This window comes from Neophocaena asiaeorientalis, unplaced genomic scaffold (assembly GCF_003031525.2).
Source record: "Neophocaena asiaeorientalis asiaeorientalis breed wild unplaced genomic scaffold, Neophocaena_asiaeorientalis_V1.1 scaffold78, whole genome shotgun sequence".
Lineage (NCBI taxonomy): Eukaryota > Metazoa > Chordata > Mammalia > Artiodactyla > Phocoenidae > Neophocaena > Neophocaena asiaeorientalis.
The window spans coordinates 1251619-1271747 of NW_020175018.1; the positions used below are offsets into that span (position 1 = coordinate 1251619).

At 52.5% G+C, this 20129-nt stretch overlaps 1 protein-coding gene across 3 annotated transcripts in view; it reads right to left on the reverse strand.

Moving 5' to 3' along the window:
* WHRN (whirlin) overlaps positions 1-20129 on the reverse strand; it is an 88216-nt gene that overhangs the window by 49432 nt on the left and 18655 nt on the right. For all 3 annotated transcript variants that reach the window (XM_024762310.1, XM_024762309.1, XM_024762308.1), the window contains exons 2-3: positions 14823-15041; positions 5076-5201 (exon numbers count right to left, since the gene is read on the reverse strand). In XM_024762310.1, coding sequence (XP_024618078.1) covers positions 5076-5201; positions 14823-15041 — 345 coding nt within the window. The remainder of the gene's footprint in view (positions 1-5075; positions 5202-14822; positions 15042-20129) is intronic.

The window sequence follows — 20129 nt, forward strand, 5'->3', positions numbered from 1 at the left end:
TGAATACTGGGAAGTGAGTGCCTGACCTCCCCCTAGGAGCTTCTCCTCCCAGCAGTGTTGGCTGGACTCACAGGGCCCCTCAGGAGCTAAGGGAGCGGCTGGAAGCCAGGCACAAGGGGAACTATTGCCCCAGGAAAGCTCTGCACGGTGGCAAGGAGCCCTATGTCCAAATAAAGCCTGTTCTTGGCTCTACCGCCCACACGGCCAAGCCCCTTTATTCCATTTCAATATGCCTAATTCCATGGAAAGTGCGTTGGCAACAAACAGAATCAATCAGTCCCTGACGCCTGAGTGAGTGCAGGCAGGTGTTAGCATATGCGAGGAACCTTGGAGCAGAAAGTAAAACAGTGGCAGGGAATATAAAATGCTTTACTGCGGTGGGGACTGAAGATGGAGGGGACTTTACTGAAGGCGGGCATTTTATGAGCAAATAAAGCCTCTGACTGCCTACAACTGAGAAGCAAACTAAAGTAACTGAGGAACTTCTATGGAATATTTTTCCTCTGCCTTGTTTCAAAATGGAAACTGCTTTATTGCTGCTGTTTCCGTGACTATAAAACTAGTATTTGCTCCATTCAGACACTGTATAAGGATGTAGAGAATAAAATGAAAATCATCCATAATCTTCCCACCTCGGGATAACCACGTGTAGACGTTTCTCTGGGCATATTTTTGTATACGTATACAACATGCATGCGATCCTGATAGATACATGGTTTGGCAGTCTGTTTCCCACCTAATAACATACCATGGACATCCTTCCATATTAATAACTGCAGATCTCAAGCATCATCTTTTCATGGCTGCAGTGTTGGGTGCATTATACACCCTGTGTGATCTGGCTGTTCACCTCCTCAGCATCACCTGGCACCTTCTCCCTGCCTGGCTTTCTGCGTTTGGCCAACTCTGGTCTTCCTTTGCATCCTGGAACACTTCTTTCCACTTCAGGGACTCAGCATTTTCTGTCCTTTCTGCCTGAAATTCTCCTTTCCTCTTTCACATAATTAATTTTCTCCTTTTAAATTTCAACTGAAATGTTTCTTTCTCCAGGAAGCCTTCCTGGATATCTACCACCAGACAGAGTTCCATGTACTTTGCCATCCTGGTATTTATCACAATTGTAATTAAACAAACAGTTGTGGAACTTATTCTGCCCTTGTCTTCCCACTAGAAAGTAAGCTCCAGGACGTCAGGGACTGTGTCTGTCTGGCTCAGCTCAGAAGCCACAGGGCAAGTACAGTGTCTGGCACTCAGGAATCCTTAGCATATATCTGCTGATTAAATGCAAGGAAGGACAGGAGGGGCAGCCAGGGAGACCCACTGCCTGCATGTAATGCCCACTTCCTTCCTTCCTTCCACACACAAGAGGGATCTGCCGGCAGGTTACCTACTCTGGCATCTCTCAGTGGGTATGGGAACCTGCAGGTGAAGAAGAACGGATCACATTCCTGTACCTGCGCACCCACTGGTGCTCTCAGGCCGGGAAAATGTGCAGATCTAGGAGAAAGCCTCAAGAGATCCGCCTGCCCAACCGTTCAACTGCTGACTGTCTGAGCTGGGAGACTGAGGCCCAGAGAGCAGGGGACAAGTCCACCTTCACACAGCTGGTCAGGGCAGGTCCTAGGCCTCCCATTTCCCCCAAACAGGGCAAGCCTAGGCTCTGTGAGGCCTGGGTTCAAATCCCAGTTCTGACATGAGAAAGAATTTGGCTTTTATCTCCATGAGGCTTGGTTTCTTCAACAGTAAACTGGAGATGGTAACACCCACATTATCACTGGGAGGCAGTGGAACATGGTGGTTAAGAGCATGGACTTGGATTGAGCAGGTGTGAGTCCAAATCTAGCGCTTCCTAGCTGGGCGACCTTGGGCAAGCTGCTTGCTATTGTTCTGCCACCTGTCAAAGAGGGAGAAGGACGTTCCCTTTTCATACACTGTTGCAAAAGTTAGTAAGACAATGTGAAGCATTTAGCGCAGTCCTAACATAGTAACTGCTCAGTAAGTGGCTAAAACGATAGCAAAGCTACCACCTGTCAGTAATCAGAGGGGGAAAGAGAGAGAGAGATAGAGAGACAGAGAGAGACAGAGAGATGCTCAGTCCTCTCCGGCCAGAACCTAGCATGTCATCTCTCTGGCACGCTGCCGCTCCCCGCTCCCACTTTCTCTTAACATGGATTCAGTAAGAGTGTATTCACCACCAACAAAGTATGGAACCTGCTCATGCATTTGCTGTCACTGAAGACACTGCTTACATCATCACACAGCATCCTCCCTAAGAAGGACCAGAGGAAAACTGCCCTCAGGCCTCAGGAAGAGGAATAACCAGGCTTCTCCAGCACAGTTGGTCTGTTTTCATCTTACAAATGTCCCTGACCTGCTTCCCTCTTTGTGTTGGCTGCCAGGAAGCTTGGAGTCAAATCTGTGTGCTGCCTGTAGCGGTTTGCAGCCCCACGCGGCGAGTGTTCTCGGAAGGACTCTCACCTCGGCTTTCTCTCTTTCTCTCTGCCTCCAGTTTTCTTCCTCCCGATTTCCTCACTTAATCTTTTAAAACAATCTTTACTGTGTGTCTAGAAACTGACTTGAATCTTTTTTGAAATTTTGGGGAAAATAAATGGAATTAAAAATGCATACAGGCTAAACACAACGTGCTATGCTGAACTGGACTGTATCCTAGAATAGAAAAGGGGCATTAGTGGGAAAACTGGTGAACTCTGAATAAAGTCTGTAGTTTGTTTAACAGTATTGTACCAATGTTAGTTTCTTAGTCTTGACAAACGCATCATGGTTATAAGATGTTAACATTAGAGGAAGCCGGATAAAGAACAAATGGGTAATCTCTTTGCAACTTTTCAGTAAATCTAAAATTCATACAAAATAACAAATTTATTAACTACAATCTGCATGTAGAATACCATGAGATTGTCTCCTTTTGGAGTCCCAACAAGGAATCATCTTTACTCGCTGAGAGCATAGCAAGCCGGAGACCCAGGGCATTTCAGAATCACCTAGAGCCTACCAACATTTGTGGGGCATCTACTCCTCTCCCCACCCCCGCCCAGGCTGGCCTGGTAACCAGCACAGTTCTAGAACCAGAATTCTGATTCCTGGATGGGAATCCCGGCTTTGCCTCTCACAGCTATGCAGCTCTCTGAGTCCCAGACACTGTGCCTATAAAATGGGCTATCGGAAGAACTGCTTTCGCAGGAGTGTTGGGAGGTTTAGGTGATTTTATGACATAAAGTGCTTGGGAAAGAGCAGACTGTCTCAGTCAGTCTAGGCTGTATAACAAAGCACCATGGACTGGATAGCTTATAGACAACGGACATTTACTTCTTGGAGTTGTGGAGGCTGAATGTCTGAGATCAGGGAGCCAGTGCGGTCAGGTTTTGGGGAGGACCCTCTTCTGAGGTGCAGACTGCCAACTTCCTTCTCATTGTATCCTCCCAAGGCGGAAAGACAGCCAGGGATCTCATTGGGGTCCCTTTTCTAAGGGCACTAATTCCATTCATGAGGTTCTACCTTCATGACCCAATCACCTCCCAAAGGCCACACCTCCTAGGATCATCACTTTGGGGGTTAGGGTTTCAAGGTATGAATTTGGGAGGAACACAAACATTCAGTCCATAACACAGACCCTGAATAATTTTAACCTTTATTTTTAAGGTCACTGTGAGTTTGTTCCTCATTTTTTTCTGAGAAAGAGATGCTATATATTGTTATTATCTGGGAAAGGGAAGGGAAACTCAGAGAGGTAGAGGGATTCTCCAAGGTCACACAGCTACTAAAAGAAAAGCAGCAAAGCTGGGATCTGGACTCCAGAGCCAGAGCTCTTCCCATTACGCCGTGTTTCCTAAGAGAACCCCCCGAGCCACAGCATGGAGGATGAGGCTGCAGTCTCATTCCTGTCTCTCTGCCACTCCAGCCTCATCCTTTGTGGCTTGGTGGGGGAAGAGGTCTCCTGACCACCACTCTGATCCGCCATGACCCTTCTTCTCGTCCACACAGAGAATCCGCTTCCCTCCGTCAGTGGGGCATTCAAGGCCCTTTGTTAGGAAGGCACGACCTCATCTCGTGCCTTCACTCCCAGCCTCACATGTGGCTATAGTTGCCCATCCAGTCACACACGGTCAAACCACATGGCACCTTCAACCAGACAGCTCCACAGCCCAGCCCATTTACCCAACAGCCTCTCTCGTCCCACAAGATGTGGCTCAAACGCCACCTGTGCCCAGGGTCACTGCTGCTGTGGCATCCCTGCCACCAGGATTTAGCCCCAAAGCATGCTGCCATTTATCTAGGTGACTAGGTGTCCTGAGTCCAGTGCCCTTGTGGACAGTCTCTGCCTCACTCACTGTCACCTCCCCCAGCAAAGCTCTGAGCCAGTTCCTGGCCCTCCCCAGAAGGGGATACAGTGTAGCAGTTAAGACCATGGGCTTTGGAATTAAGACAATTGGGCTCAAACCCTGCTCTGCAACTGATCAGCTGCATGACCTTGAACAAGTCTGTTTAACCTCTACATGCCTCAGTTTCCCCAACCGGGAAATTCGGGTAATAACATACTACCCCACGGGATAAGGTTCAATGAGATGATATGTGTAACGTCAATTACGGATGCTGAGCACACAGATAGCCCTCTTTAAAAGGACAGCTAATTGCTGGTTGCTCTGGATCAAACGCCAGCCCCGAGGCTGCCCGGTGCAAACCCACCCCGGCCTGCAGCTTCCTCTCCTCTTCCCTCTCCGAGTACCGCAAACAACCCTGAAGTCGGGGCCATCACAGGCCATCAGCAGTGTTTCCAAAACACTGGGAGGCTGCCCTGCTCTGCGGACGGCTAGGAGAACTCGGGGCTCGGGAGTGGTGGCGGCTCCTGCTGCCCGCTCTGAGCTCTGAACTAGAGCCGTGCAGCCAGGGGAGGGCTCTCCGCCGGGACAGGTCCTTCGCGTGGGGTGCTGACTACTCTGCCGGACGTCCCGTTGAAATCAGCTGCACAGGGCTCCACACACAGGTCCTTCCCTCCCTCGCCCCAGCACGTTCAGCCTGGCGCCCCATCCCCTCCCTGGGAGTCAGGGGTCTCTCACCTTGAGCCCGCTGCTTTCCGCTTCAGAGCCCGGGTCCACGCCAGTGATGTAAATGCCCAGGCCGTACTCGGCTCCCCCACGGATGGTGAGGCCCAGGGACCGGCCATCCCCCAGCACCAGGTTCACCTGCAGGAGGGAGGGAAGAGAGTATTCGAGGGCCTGGAGGGCACCAGGAACCTTGGGGGGCGACAGGCTAAAGACACCCCCTCCCATACTCTGACGGGCACACCTATTCGGGCCTGCAAGATCTGGAACATTCCGGTTTCTTCCCCAGCTCTGTCCCTGGTTTGCTGGGTGACTTGGGGAAGCCCCTCTCCCCTCCGTGGGTCACAGGTACAAGTGCGGTAAAAGGAAGGCGCTGAGGAGAGGACCTCCAGGGACCCCTCTGGCGCTAACACTCTAGACACTCCAGGTTTTCATGTGTTCCTCACAGCATGGCGGCCACAGGCTCTCTAGGCCTCCACTGGCTGCCCTTGACTACACGCCCTTCAGTCAGGGAGTACCCGTCAGGCTGCGGACCCTCCACCCAGCTCCCTCACCTCCTACCCTCCCACCTTCGGATCAAGGCTAAGTCCAGGTGCAGGGCCCTACCACCTGCCACCCCAGGGGTCTCCCGCCTCCCCAGGGGTCTCCTGCTTTGCCATCCATCCTGAGAGGCCACGGCAGTGTCGCTTCAGCAGCCCTTCATTCCACAGGCACAGGGAGCGCCCACTAAGGGCAGACCCAGTGCCAGGCCAGGGGATGTGGAGATGACCCAGACACAGGCCTGCTCCCAAGGGCTCAGAGTCCTGAGGGGCAGAGAGACCAGTAAACAAACCTTCACGGTACCGCGTGATCAGAGCCAGATGGGGTGACTTGCGGGCAGTGTGGGTGCAGAGGAGGAAAAATGGTCCCGCCTGGAGGTGGGGGGATGAGTGGGGAGGGGCTTCCTGGAGAAAGTGACGTCTCTGATGAGATTGGAGGGTGGGCAGGAGTCAGCCAGGCAAGGGGAGGGCAAGGGCAAGACGGGCATTCAGGGTCATGGGACAGCAGGAGGGGAGCACACGTCGCACAGGACCGGAGAAGTGAGGCCCTGTGGCCAGAGCAGGGAGCGCCGGGGGTGGGATGGGGGCCGGGGAGGTGGGTGACTGGGCAGGAGAGGCTGGGGCAGATTCAGGAAGCCTCAGAATCTATGCAGGAACATGCAGGTTAGGTGTGCCTTGCGTCTGAAAGGGGAACTTACAAAAAGAAGTGGCCAGAACAGCTGGAACCTACCCCAAAAGGACAGAAAACATCCCGCAACAAGTTAAGACCCAGTGACATGTGAGGGGCCTAAAGAGAGCACAGTGTGACCACCCGCAGGAGAGGAAGGGGTGGAGGTCCCGGCGGGCATCAGGGGAGGGCAAATGTCATGGTGTCAGGGAAGCCATCCAACTAGCTTTCTACTTCCGAAAAGTCATTCATCTAAGAGTTATCAGGGGCTCTGCACCAGCCACCAGGAGAAGCTTTTTACATTTATTATCTTCCTTCTTCGACCCCCCCACTGCCAGAGGTCAGCGGGGTGGTGCTGAAGAGGACTGACTCAAGTCCAAACTGACCAGTGGGGGCCCGGCTGTGTGACCTTGGGCATGTTACTTCACTTCTCTGTGCCTCAGCCTCCTCACCTAGAAAATGAGGATGAAAATAGTGTCTGCCTTATAAGATTACCAGGGAGAGGATCAAATTGAGAGACAAATGTAGGCTAGTCTCTGGCCCACAGTAAACGCTCAATAAATGCTAGCCACTGTTGGTGCTACTTTGCACAGGACAAAACCAGACAAGGCCGCAGAGCCGCAGCTGACACCTACTGGCTGGCAGGCCACTGTCGGGAGAGAGCCCTACACACAGAACGACTCTACATGGTTTGGTTCTAAGACTGTAGACTCCGCAGCATGTCAGGGAGGCCCATCCCTGTGGGAGAGTGCCAGGCCGTGCCGCCCAGTGGAGTGGCCCCAGCCCCTTTAGTCTAGAGCCAGGCCCCCATCCCCTCAACAGACACCATGGCCACATTATAAAGGAGAGCATCCGTGAGGCCCACAGAAGCCTCAGGGGAACTTGTGAGCAGTCACCCAGAAATGTCAGAGTTCTGGGAACAGCAGGCTCTGGGGACGCTTGAAGTCGGACTTGGGAACAACTTCCTAGCCCCCTCCCTTCCCCAATGCAGCTCCAGGGCTGGGATAGGTTTGAGGTGACCGAGGTGCACCCTGGTTCATCCTGGTCCCTCCCTCATCACATCCAGGTCTGTGTGTTTGGGAGGTGACAGTGTGGTGGCTGCCTGTGTAGACTCTGAAGCCAGACTGTGGAAGTTTAATCCCGGCAATGACACGCGCTAGGTGTGTAACACTGGGCAAGTTACTTCACCTCTCTGTGCCTCAGTTTTCTCATCTATAAAATGGGGATAACAATCACAGCAACTTTATTGGGTTGTTGTGAGTGACGAACGGGTGTATCTACTTGGAGCACTTAGAATCATGACTGCAGAAGCACCCGCACAGCGTCAGCTACTGTCATCTTCAAAATGTCCCTCCTGGGCAAGCCATGGCGCTGAGCTTGGGCAGGTATGATCTGGAAAGAATGAGGAAGCCTTCTTCATGCGAGAGAATGAACATGGGCTGCTTCTTAGACCAGGGACAGGCCGTGCGCATGTGAGCCAGTGCTGGTATTCCATCCAGTGCAAACCAAACCCCAACTCCGCACTGGGCACAGATTCAGGGGAGAATCTAACTGGGTCCCTGTCCTCAGAGGAACCCCTGAGCTGGAGTATTGGCTGTTGATGGCTCACAGCTGAGTGCCTGCCAGGACCTGCCTCACCTATGGTCACAGCCTCCCTGGAGCAGCTCCCATCCAATGACTAGTTGATGCAGACGAGCGAAAGCCTGACCCCTGCCTCAATTCAGGACAACCTTGCAAGTCACCCCCAGCTCCAGAGCTCCCTTGGGACCAGCCAAGGCCTCTGCAGAGATGGTATCACAGCCTACTCCTCCCTCCGCCCAGTCCTGTATTCCTCATGCCTTTTCTGGTGGAGTTCCCAGGGCATTGCATTGCTGCTGTAATAAATGACCATGGATTTAGGGGCTTAAAACAACACAGATTTATTATCTCAAAGCTCTGGAGGTCAAAAGTCTACAGTGGGTCAACAGGACTGCATTCCTTCTAGAGGTTGTTGGGGAGAACCCATTTCCTTGCCTTTTCTAGCTTCTAGAGGCCACCTGCATTCTTGGGCTCATGGCCCCATCCTTCATCTTCAAAGCCAGCAGTGTAGCATCTTCTGATCTCTCTCTCTCTCTGCTCCTGGCATCACACCACCTTTTTCTGACTCTGACACTCCTGCCTTCTTCTAAGGACACTTGTGATCACATTGGGTCCATCCACATAATCCAGGATAATGTCTGTATCTCAAGATCCTCATCTTAATCACACCTGGGAAGTCCCTTTGCATGTAAAGTGACCTGTTCACAGGCTCCAGAGGTTAGGAGGTAGACGTCTTTGGGGCATCATTATTCTGTCTACCACAGGCACATTCCTCTTTCAGGGAAATCTTGGTCTCAGAGTCCATTCCTGGGAGCCCGACCACAGGCAGAGCATCCCAGAAATATGACCCCCAAGCCCTGAAGGCCGAGGGGGTCAACCAGGGCAAGGGGAGGGCAAGAACGTGTGCAAAAGCTCAGAAAAATGGCATAGAAAGGCCCCCTGGGATCACTGCAGGGTTCTGTTTGGTGAGAGAGTGGCAGGGAAGGAAGGTATGGCACTAGCCTGTGTGGGGCAGTGAGCGAGGTCAACAAGCCTGGGCTTCAAGCAGGAGAGAAAAGGCTCAGATTCGGATTTTAGGAAGACTACTGGGGAGGGCTAGCAGCAGAGGAGGCCAACTTCTGGAGCTCCTTTAAGATGAAGTGTGTGCCTTACGACGCTGGTGGGGTGAGGGAAGGCGAGCTTCACACCTGGGGGACATCAGTGAGGCTGGCTGAGGACAGAGTGGCAGCGCCCGCCTCAAACCCGGATGGACCCTTCCTGTAGGCTGTGCTGGGGCATGGAACAAGCCAGGCCTGGCCTGGGGGCCTCACACCAAGGCTCCAGCCCAGTTCACTTGGTGGCGTGGGTCAGTCCCTCCCCCATTCCCACCCCCACCTGGCCTCTCCAGCTCCGGGACATGAAGATTCTCGGGGGAGAGAGCAGACAGGAACCCAGGAGCACACAGATGGCTGTGGTCCCCGCCTTTGAATACTAAGGATGAAAACAAGCCCCACTGCCTGCCAGTCACTTCCCCATAAATCCTTCACATGGGAATAAAACGGAGTCTTCACCCCAGGACTGTAATAACAGACCTACCAACAGCAGGGTATCTGCTTCAATCACCTGCTGGAAACTCCACCAGCACTTGTCAGGAAACAAAACTCACCTATGGGAAAGGGCACTAAGCTGTGAGAGGCAGCCTGGCACAGTGAAAGAATACCATTCCCACCAATAATAAGAATATAATGATAACTCCCTAAATCAACTGGTTACTAAACGTACTGAGTCCTTCCTAGATCCCAGGCACTGTGCTCAGCACTTTACGTGCCTTACTTCGTGGAGTCCTCTTTCCTCCTCTATGGTTTCTCTTATTATACCCATTTTCCAGGTGAGGAAGGTGAGGCCAGAGAGGTGAAATGACACGGCCAAGGTCAAACAGCTGGCAGAGCCCAGGCATTTAATCAGCTCACTGCACTGCCTCCCACAGGCTTGAGTTCGCATCCTGGTTCTACCCTTTACTCCTGGGCAACCCTGGGGCAGGGCCTGTTGCTTTTCTGATCTTCAGTTTCCCCACGGGTGAAATGAGAGTTGCACAGCTTGCCTGGCACAAGCACTGCCATCCCCCTTCCCATCTTCCTCTAGAACCCCAACCCTGTCCAGGAAGCAGCATGAACAACCTCAGGAGATGACATCAGTAAACATTTGGGGATAAAAATGATATGAAAGGTACCGAGCACCTAGGAAGTGGATAAATGATGGTTGTTACTGCAATGAATTACTATGCCCCAGGCGCTATCCTCTGTGCACATGGTTTATTGATTCTTGAAACAGCCCCATATGGCTGCTATGACCATCCCCAAACCACGGCTAGGGAAGCTTAAGTGACTCACCCAAGGTTAAGTGACTCACCCAAGGTCACACAGTCAGGGAGTTCTGATACCAGGTGCGATACTGTGATTTATACTAAGAAATATATATTTTGTCTTTGTCTTCGTTCCTGGCACTGAGCTCCTGAAACCTTTGTAAATTCCTAGGTGATAAGAGCACTAAGCGTATCTGTTGTTCTAATGAGGCAACTCTGATTGGGCTCCTGGAGGGTGGCTGGTCCCCAGAAAGACCAAGCCATGATTAGAAGCTTGGGATTTTCAGCCCCACCCCAATTTCTCCAGAGAGGGAAGAGGGGCTGGAAGTGGAGTTAAATAACTGATCGTGCATGGGACTTCCCTGGGGTCCAGTGGTAAGGAATCCACCTTGCAATGCAGGGGACGCGGGTTCGATCCCGGGTCAGGGATCCCACATGCCGCAGGTAGCAACTAAGATCCCACATGTCGTGGGTAGCAACTAAGCCTGCGTGCCACAACTACTGAGCTTGAGCGCCTCAACTAGAGAGAGAAAACCCGCACACCACAACTAAAGAGAAGCCCACGTGCCACAATGAAGAGTCCGCGCACCACATTGAAGATCCCGCATGCCGCGACTAAGACCCGTCGAGGCCAAAAAAAATAAATAAAATTTTAAAAAATTGATCATGCCTACATGATGAAGGCTCCATAAAAATCCCAATAGTATGGGGTTCAGAGAGCTTCTGGGTCAGTGAACAGGTGGAGGTACAGGGAGAGTGGTGCACCTGGAGGGGGCACGGAAGCTCTGCGCCCCTGCCCACATAACCTGCCCTACACATCCCTTCCACCTGGATGTTCATCTGTATCCTTTACCGTGTCCTTTTATAATAAACTGGTGCACAGTAAGTAAACTGTTTTCCTGAGTTCTGTGAGTCACTTTAGCGAATTAATCAAAGCTGAGACGGGGTCAGGGGAACCTCTGAGTTACCGCCGATCAGTCGGAAGCACAGTTGATAACCTGGACTTGCAACTGGTATCTGAAGTGGGGACAGGTAGGGGGGTGTTTCATGGGACCGAGTCCTTAACCTGTGGGACTGGACACTCTCTCCAGGTAGACAGTGTCAGAATTGAGTTAAACTGTAAGACATCCAGCTGGTGTCGCAGAGAACTGCTTGGTGGGAAACCCCCCCCACCCCCACATCTGGTGTCAGAAGCGCTGTGAGTGTGATGGTAAAGGAGAAACACAGGAGAACTGTAGGTTTTTCTTCAGAGCCAGTCCCAAAGGCTGCTCGCCTTCCATTCCCAGCTGGGCCCCAGCCTGAGCTAAGCGGCAGGCCCCTCCTTATCTCTGCGGCTGCTGAAGGCATGAGCTTGGGGGAGAAGCCACTGCTGCAGAGGGTCTGCCTGCTCAGCCCGGAGCGGGGCCTTGGGACCGAGGAACCACTGAGCCTTGCTCGCTTGCTCATGGGCCAGTGACCCTGGCAGGGGGCAGTAGGGGACTTTGAGCCCTGCATTTTAATTCAGTCTTTCATGTAATAAATACTTACTGAGCACCTCCACTGTGCCAGGCACTGACCCAGGCACTTTGGGCGTACCAGGGCCCAGAACCAAGAGCCTTACACGGGGTGGGGAGAGGAGGCCCTACCACTGTCTCCATGTTATAGAAGAGGAGATTCAGGCTCAGAGAGGTTATGTAACTTATCCAAGATCACACAGCTGGCAAGTGGTGGAGCCAGGACTTGAACCCAGGCAGCCTGGTTCCAGTGTCTTACTCTCCCTGCCACGCTGATCCCATACTATCTAACTCCCACAACAGATCTGTTCCAGTTTTTTCATACAGAGGCTGGGGGTTAGCCCAGAATGGGAAGCTGGAACACTGAACAACTCTGCACCTTATTCGCCTCTGACGATGTGATGGTGACTTGAGAGCAGACAGGCTTGATTCCCAGAGGCGCTACCTGTGTCCTTCCCTTCTGTTCCTTCCTTCAGCCTCATGGGGTGGTTCTCACACTTCAGTGTGGAGAAGGGCATTCCTAGCAAGGGCTGCAAACCCAGAACCAGCTTCAGTGGACAGCTTAGGAGGTTTTCAAGGGTAATTTTACTACATGTGATTTTTACATCACTATTGCCCTGAGAACTCATTTCCCTAGAAGGTGTGTTCCCACTGGGGTTGAGGTTAGGATTCTTGAAGTTTGGCACGGGAAGTCTGGGAGTCTGGTCGTGGCTATCTGGAATATTAGCTGAGACCGGGCTGCTGGAGAGAAGAGAATCAGGCCAGGGGGACAGAAGTGAGGGCTCCAGAGACATTTCCCCCATGCCCTTCCTCAACAGGAAAACGGGGGCTCCATGTTGTGTCAGCAAAAGGAGGAACGGGGTGGGGGCATGTAGAAGCTTCAGCCTGGAACTATAAAATCTGTGGAGGCTTCTCTGGTGTGGTTCAGGGTATTTCTCGCCTCCTGAGGTACCTGGGTCCTCCCTGGAGCATGATCCCCTTAGCCTTTGCCCTCTACATTCCTATATACGTCACTCTAAGACTCCCCGAGGGCACCTCACACCCTCCCAATCCTCCCACCCACTCAATTCCAGTGGCAGGGTCCTTCTCTCTAAGGCTTGAAGATGCCACGCTCATTCCCACCTCAGGGCCTTTGTACATGCTGTCCTTGCTGCCTGGCATTTTCAGTGCCCAGAACGGTCGTGGCGGCGCCATCTTCCTCTCTCAGTCTCTGCTCAGAAGTCATCTCCTCAGAGAGGTTTTCCCCGCCCACCTCATCTGAAGCAGAGCCTCCCTCCCCATCACTCTCTAACCCACTTCCTGATTTTATTTCCTTCCATCAGTCTTCACCACCTTAATTATCTTGCTTATTTATGCTCATTTCTGAATTTTTGTCTCATGCCTCCTATGACTTCCAAACTCACTGGAAGCTTCCCCAGAGCAAGGCTTCATGCCTCTTGTTCATTTCTCCATTCCCACCTCCCATAACGGCGTCGGGCATAGGTGCTCACTAAGTGTGGGCTGACTCGCTCAATGCGTCCTAGCTGCCGCAGTGCCCCCTGAATGTCGGATTTTGCATCTGTAAAATGTGCATAAGGACACCTACCCCGTGGGGAAGCCACGAGGATTCAGTGAGATGCTGTAAGCACAGAGCCAGCACATGGTGAGCTCTTACTATTCTAAGTCCATGCCCTATACAGGGAAGAGCTTGAGAAAAAGATAAAGTTCACTACCCACCCTGGAAGGCTGGCCTTGAAAATGACTCAACGCCACAGGCTGTGCCGCTTTCTCAAGATGGCCAGGCGGGGAAGGGGATATGAGCCCACCTCTGCAACCCTGGCCACCTTGAAGACGCCCAGGCAGGCTCTGACGGTGCACACGAACTGGCTACCCCACTGCCTCTTGCCTGGCACAGAAGCCCCCGCCATCTCTGCCACTTCCTGCATATCGACATTTGAGCAAAGAACACAAAACACATTAAATAAATGTTATGGTCTTATGGACAGGAAAAGAGAGCTGAGAAAGAGTCTCCAGAGGGAAGGCAGTTGGCTCAGAGCCCCAAGCTGTGTCAAGGTCTTAAAACACCAGAGACCAAAGTCATGGTCATGCTTTGACCATGGTCATGGTCACACCAAAGTCATGCTTACAGGAATGACTTTCTTGGTCCCAGGAGCAACCATAGGGTGCAATGCAAACAGCACCCGGAGTGAACCTTAAACATCAGGGGGACCATCTCTCCGTCCTTGCTAAAGAAACAGTCATGGTCTCGGGGAGGAAGCTCTGCAGGGGGCATCTATTGATGCCCCTGGCCGTCTTCTTCAGGTTACAACACCCCATGGTGCTTTGGGCTACAAGCCCTCCTCCACCGGCCACAGTCTTGGTGTTTCTGTCAATCAAAGGGCACCTCCCCGCCAGCCAATCAGGTGCTCCCTCCCAGGAATATGAATCTTGAGGGGAAGGATGCAGAGAACAGAAACCATGGGGATCCCTTTCTTCCTGGAGACTGCACCCTGAGTCCCTCAGCTTCAGTTCTGGGGCTGCCTACAGCCTTCCAGTAAATTCTGACTTTGTGGAAGGTGACCAGGACCGGTTTCTGGTTTCTCTTCCTTACAACCTGAGACCCACACTGCAAAAGGCGCCCTGTGGAGCCTGGAGTCCTGGCAGCTGCGTGTGGCCATGGCCTGGGTCTGGACCACTGACAAGTTAAATCATCTCTAGTGTAAATCATCTGAGCTCTCTCTCTTCCTCTTTCCACTCTAGGGGCTACAGGGGGACTAGGCTTCAACCGGAAGGGGGCGGTATCCCTGAGGATGGCAGACGGAGAGCAGAGCTGCCCCGTCAGCCTAGATGGTCCCCTTTACTCTGCTATGTGAGGGGCAGATAATCTATAGCTTATTTAAACCACGGTATTCGGGCTCTCGTTGCAGCAGCTGTGTGTGAATTACGATAAGTGGTGCATAGGTTAAAACGAAAAGAAGACCCTTCAGTTGGGACTTGAGGGAGAGACGAAGGCCAGAGCCCCTACAGCCCAACCCCCTTCTTCCAGCCTCTAAGAAACTTCCCTATTCTGGGCTTGGCAAGGAGAATGTGGTCTTGATGGCCAGGCCCCCATTCCCAGCCCTCCACCTCCAAGAGGCCCGGCGAGGCCAAGGCCCAGAGGCTCACCTTTTTCTCATCCCCGCCTTGCAGGAGGTGTAGGGTGCTCCTCCGGTCACCCTCGTGCTGCCGTAGGGTACTGCCATGAGGTTGGGGCAGGCCCGAGGGCGGAGAGATGCTGCGGCCTTGGGGGTCTACCCAGGTGTAGATATGGTTGGTGACGTAGCCGCCAGGGATGCTCCCCGTTGAGTACACCGACAGCACCAGCTTCTTGGAGCCCTTGAGAGCCTAGAGAGAGAGAGACACACACAAGTTAGCAGGAAAGGGGACGGTGAGGGATTATCCAGAACTTGCTTCCTCTCAGGCCCCCGTACACGGAGTAGGCGACCAGCTCGTAAACGTCTTCCCTTTACTAGCCCTCAATTTTGTCCTATGGAAATGAGAACACCTGTCTCACCCCACTCCGGCCCCCATCTTGAAGTAGTCCAAACACATGGAATAGGACCTCTCAGCATACCTGTGCGGAACGGAGTTAACAGAGCAGGCCTACAACTGCATCCTTATGAGGGCCTGCTGGGTGGGCCTCTGGGAACTTGGATTCTGAGCGTCCCCACCATTCCCTAACTAATAAGGGCAGCTTGCCGCGCCTGGATTATTTGTGCAAACCACGTGGGGGTCTGGGATGTGGGTACAGACGGAGGTGCCTACCTCTGGTGCTGAGTCTCTAATGAGCACCCCTGGTAGACAACGTTTCACACGTGTTGTTACAACTCAAGTGCTGGAGGAATCAAGCCCATCCCGTGTGACTGCACAGAGAGGACTCAGACGCTTCTGCCTGGTTTCCTGCAGACTTTGCCTCGCCTGCTGCTCACTGGGCTGTGTATCCTTTTGCTGTAACAAATCTTAGCCACAAGCTCAATCATATGCTGAACCCGTGAGCCCTTATGGAAACTGGGGGTCGCCTTGGTGACCCCGATAAATTACTAGACAAGAGAGTCAAGAGATAAAAATACTGATACTAATGGTAGCTTAACAAAGGGCCTGTATGTATGAAACCCTCGGCTCTGTACCTGCTTTATCTCCTGAAATCCTCGTGGAATCCAATTTAGTGGGAGAGGGATTCCATGATTTAGTGGAAGGAAACAAGGGAAATAACCTGCCCGCACAGCTAGTAGGGGGTTCCTTTCGTACAGCAACTAATTTTGAGTGTGCATACCACCTTGACTCGACACTTTCTAGTGTGGGGATGGAACAGCCACAGGGAGAGGTGAACCCAAACTCTGAGCCCTGGGAGCGGCCATGCTGCTTTCCCATGATGCACCTGTACTGACATGAAGCCCTTTATTCAGGGAGATGGTCACTTAGCACTGGGATTAACAGCAAACAAACCCTTAAACCTGGGACTCCTGAGCCAATGATAGATAGCACCTGCACGTGGGAAAATTCACGCTGCCGTTAAAATCGCATTTTACGATCATTACAAAGTATTTGTAAGGCCACGGATGTGTGATACATTTTAATGTTAAGTGCGGTCAGAAGGATATAAATCCTGTCTTACAGTGTGGTCTCAGTTATGTTAAGAGAAAAATTACACAGGAAAAAAAAATGAAACTGAGGAGTAACGTGCCAAGATGCCAGCAGTGTTTCTCTCGGGGTGGCAGAATTCTGGGTGATTATTATTTTGTCCTTCCTGTTTCTCAATATTTTCCAAATGTTCCGGAATGAAGGTATATTGCGTTCAATGCTAGAAAACAGCAACATACATAAAAGGGTGGGGAGGCACTTAGCTCTCTGAATCCGTGGAGCACTGCGTTCTACTGACCCCCCAGTTCTCTTGGCAGACAAAAGGGGTCAAGGGTGGGGCTTTCAAAGACAGTGGGGAGCCCTGGCTGGGTGGGGCTGCCAGACAAGGACACTGGGCCACAGGACTGGACACTCTGACATCTGAACCTCTTCCAGAGGAGGACGGGCAAGCTCGAGTGACCCTCGATTCCACAGCTTAATGCCAGTCCCGGGTGGAGGGATAACGAGAGGATGGCAGCTCTCCAAAATCCTGCTTGTGAAATAGATTTCTTTTTTTTTTTTGGCGGTACGCGGGCCTCTCACTGTTGTGGCCTCTCCCGTTGTGGAGCACAGGCTCCGGACACGCAGGCTCAGCGGCCATGGCTCACGGGCTCAGCCACTCCGCGGCATGTGGGATCTTCCCGGACCGGGGCACGAACCCATGTCCCCTGCATCGGCAGGCAGACTCTCAACCCCTGCGCCACCAGGGAAGCCCTGTGAAATAGATTTCTGAGAAGATGAGCAGAGAAAGATTGTACAGTGTTCTTTTCACATTCCCTGGGACTTCCCTGACAGAACAGTTGGGAAAATAAAGCCTCTGTGAAGTTTGAGATGCAGGATGGAGGAAGCCGTAGACCAAGTGGGCTTCTGCCAGAACTCAGGGCATGAACACCACCCGCAGAAGCCACTGCAGCCTCTGAGCGGTCTTCCCGACCCTCTGCCCTGCCCCCTGCTCCCTCCTCCGTGAAGGCACTGCTGCAGCTCTGATGCTGCTCCAACTGGCCTGCCTCTTCTTTGCTCCCTTCCCTGGACAGATGGTGAGTCTGAGCCCCGTCACTCATCAACAAGGGCTGACCCATCCTACTGTGTGCTGGGCCTGGAGAGAGCAAAGTGGGCATATCCTCATGGCACCTACAGCCTGGAGAGAGACAAGGCTCCATCAGGCACACAGTAGGTCCTCAGAAAAACCTGGTTGTCCTGACTGGATGAGAAAGCACATATACGGCCTCCAAAGGAACCACAGCATGCACAGGCACCATGCTGCAGCCACCTTCCTCATCTGACCCAGAAGGCTGTGCTGGAATTAGGGACGGGGAAGGCACGTGGAAAGGATGGACGTTGTGGATTTGGATTTAAGTCGCTTCTGTCACTTGTAGGTCAGGAGCCCTGGGGCCGGCTGCTTCCTCTCTGAAAGCAGCACACGTGGGATGCAGACAATGCCCACCTCTCAGGATTGCGTGGGTTAAACGAAACAGTGTGCTTGAGGGCCGGGCCTCTGCACACAGTGGGGGATCAGCAGGTAGCAGAGCCCACTTGCCTCTCCTCCCAGGAGTGTCCGCATTGAGAAGGGAAACCAGGTGTAGATAAGCATTGTCCAAGGAGTTAAAAAAAAGAAAAGAGGTGTCTGAGAGAATCAAAACCAACGCACAGTGCATGATTTGTATTCTGTATGGCTGGCAGTAGTGGCATTCTCTTGGTCAGTTCTATAAATAGACAAGCAGCAACCTTGAGAACGGAGAGGATGTTAATGACATTGATGAGAACGCCACGGAGAGCTGGCGCCGGAGAGGGCCTGGGAGGTCACTGAGTCTCCCAAGTGCTGCCCGTCCCCAGTGTGGTACAGAAGGGGACACTGGCAACCCGAGATGGGAAGGGACTGAGAGGGTACAGCCCAGACACAGGAGGCCAGCCCTGGACAAGCCTCTTCGCCTCTGCACCTCAGTTTCCCCATCACAAGCCTGCGGGACCAGGAAATCTGACGGCCACTCAAGCCTAGGCCATTCTGGAACCTCTGACATTGGCTCTTTGGGGGGGTAAATATAGGCTTTCCTTGGGTCTTGGAGAGCACGAGTATAATCAGCCACTGCATCATCATCCGTCTTTATGTCCCCGGCAAAACTGAGGAGAAACGGGATTCCTGAGACAGCACTTTGCACATCCAAGCAGGCTCTGGGAATATGGTCTTGGTGCCGTGGCCATTAGAACCCAGAGGGAAGGCCTCCATCCACTGTGCTCTGACTAAACCTCGTGTGTCGCGCAGGGAAGGCGAGGAGGGGATGGTCTAGGTGTTCAGTTTCTACTTTCTCATCGCCTTCTTGTCTCCTTTTTTTACAAAGAACCGCTTGCTTATTTTAAAAGGGGTCACTGAACGGAGGGGTTAATTCCTAAAAAGAGCTGGCTGGTGCTTTCTTGCCCTGACAACCCTTCCACCTGCCTTCCACACTTACCATTGCTACCTTGATCCCCGAGGCTCAGGCCATCTGGAGGATAGCGTGGTTAGGTGCCCAGGCCATTCATTTCACAGAACTGGTGGCTTCTCTCACTGGCGAGCCTCAGGAGCAAGCAGCCCTACGCAGTAGGGCAAAGTAGAAGGAACTCTGGCTGTGAAACCGAGACCCAGGCATGTCCCTGTTGTGCCCCTGTCCTGCTGGGTGGTCGGGGGCTATGTCCTCCTCTTGCTGGGCCTCGGTTTTGCCAACTGGCAATGAACAGGTTGGAATCTCTGATTGCTAAGGTCCTGCCCCAAGTTAAACTTCAATGTCCTCTGCTTCATTGCTGTATTTAGAAGAAAAGAAGTTGCTATCAGGTCCCTGAACCAGATCTTGAACCTGGAGGCTATGAGGTTCCGTATCAATTGGGAGGGACCAAAAGGGTTTAAGAAAACACCAGGAGAGCAGATGGAGCGTCTCGGGTGTTGCAGGAGGCACACCCCAACTCGGCACTGTCACGGGCAGCAGAGGGACCTTCAAAGGGACCTGATGACTGGGTGGGGACACACTCCAGTGGGACTACAACTGTGTTTCCCTGCTCTTTTTTTTTTTTTTTTTCCGGTACACGGGCCTCTCACTGTTGTGGCCTCTCCCGTTGCGGAGCAACAGGCTCCAGGCGCGCAGGCTCAGCGGCCATGGCTCACAGGCCCAGCCGCTCCGCGGCATGTGGGATCTTCCCGGACCGGGGTACGAACCCGTGTCCCCTGCATCGGCAGGCGGACTCTCAACCACTGCACAATCAGGGAAGCCTGCTCTTTGTAGGCAGCTGCTTATGTGTGGTAAATCACATCCAAAAGCTACCTTAAAGCAGCCTGCATGCTCTGCCTGTGCCTGTGGGTGACTGTCAACCACACCCCTCTCCTGCTGCAGCAACCTGCAGAATCAGCCAGTCTCCTGAATCAATTGCTTATAAGCTGTGCCACCTCACACAAGTTACCAAACCTCTCTGTTCATCTGTTTCCCTCCTGTAAAATGAAGATCCCTTTTCTACTCTCTCTTTAGGTAGAGGAACCCTATTAGCACAGTGTCTGATACTTAAGAATCCAATGAGCTAAGGCTAAAAAAATCCCATGAGATCTAGGGAAAGTCCACGGCAAGCAAGAGCCGTCACCAGAGTCCTCTGCTCCCCTGCATGTTATCACATGTACTGATGAAACTTGACCGAGGGGCTTAACCGGCATTCCACCAGGTCAGATCACGGAAATCTCGATCTGACCCGGCAGATGGCATGGCTAAGATACGACCCATCACCAGATGACTACTCAGACTGCGTGCTATGATTGTAGAACTGTAAACTGTATGTGTATGTCTTCAAACTTAATAA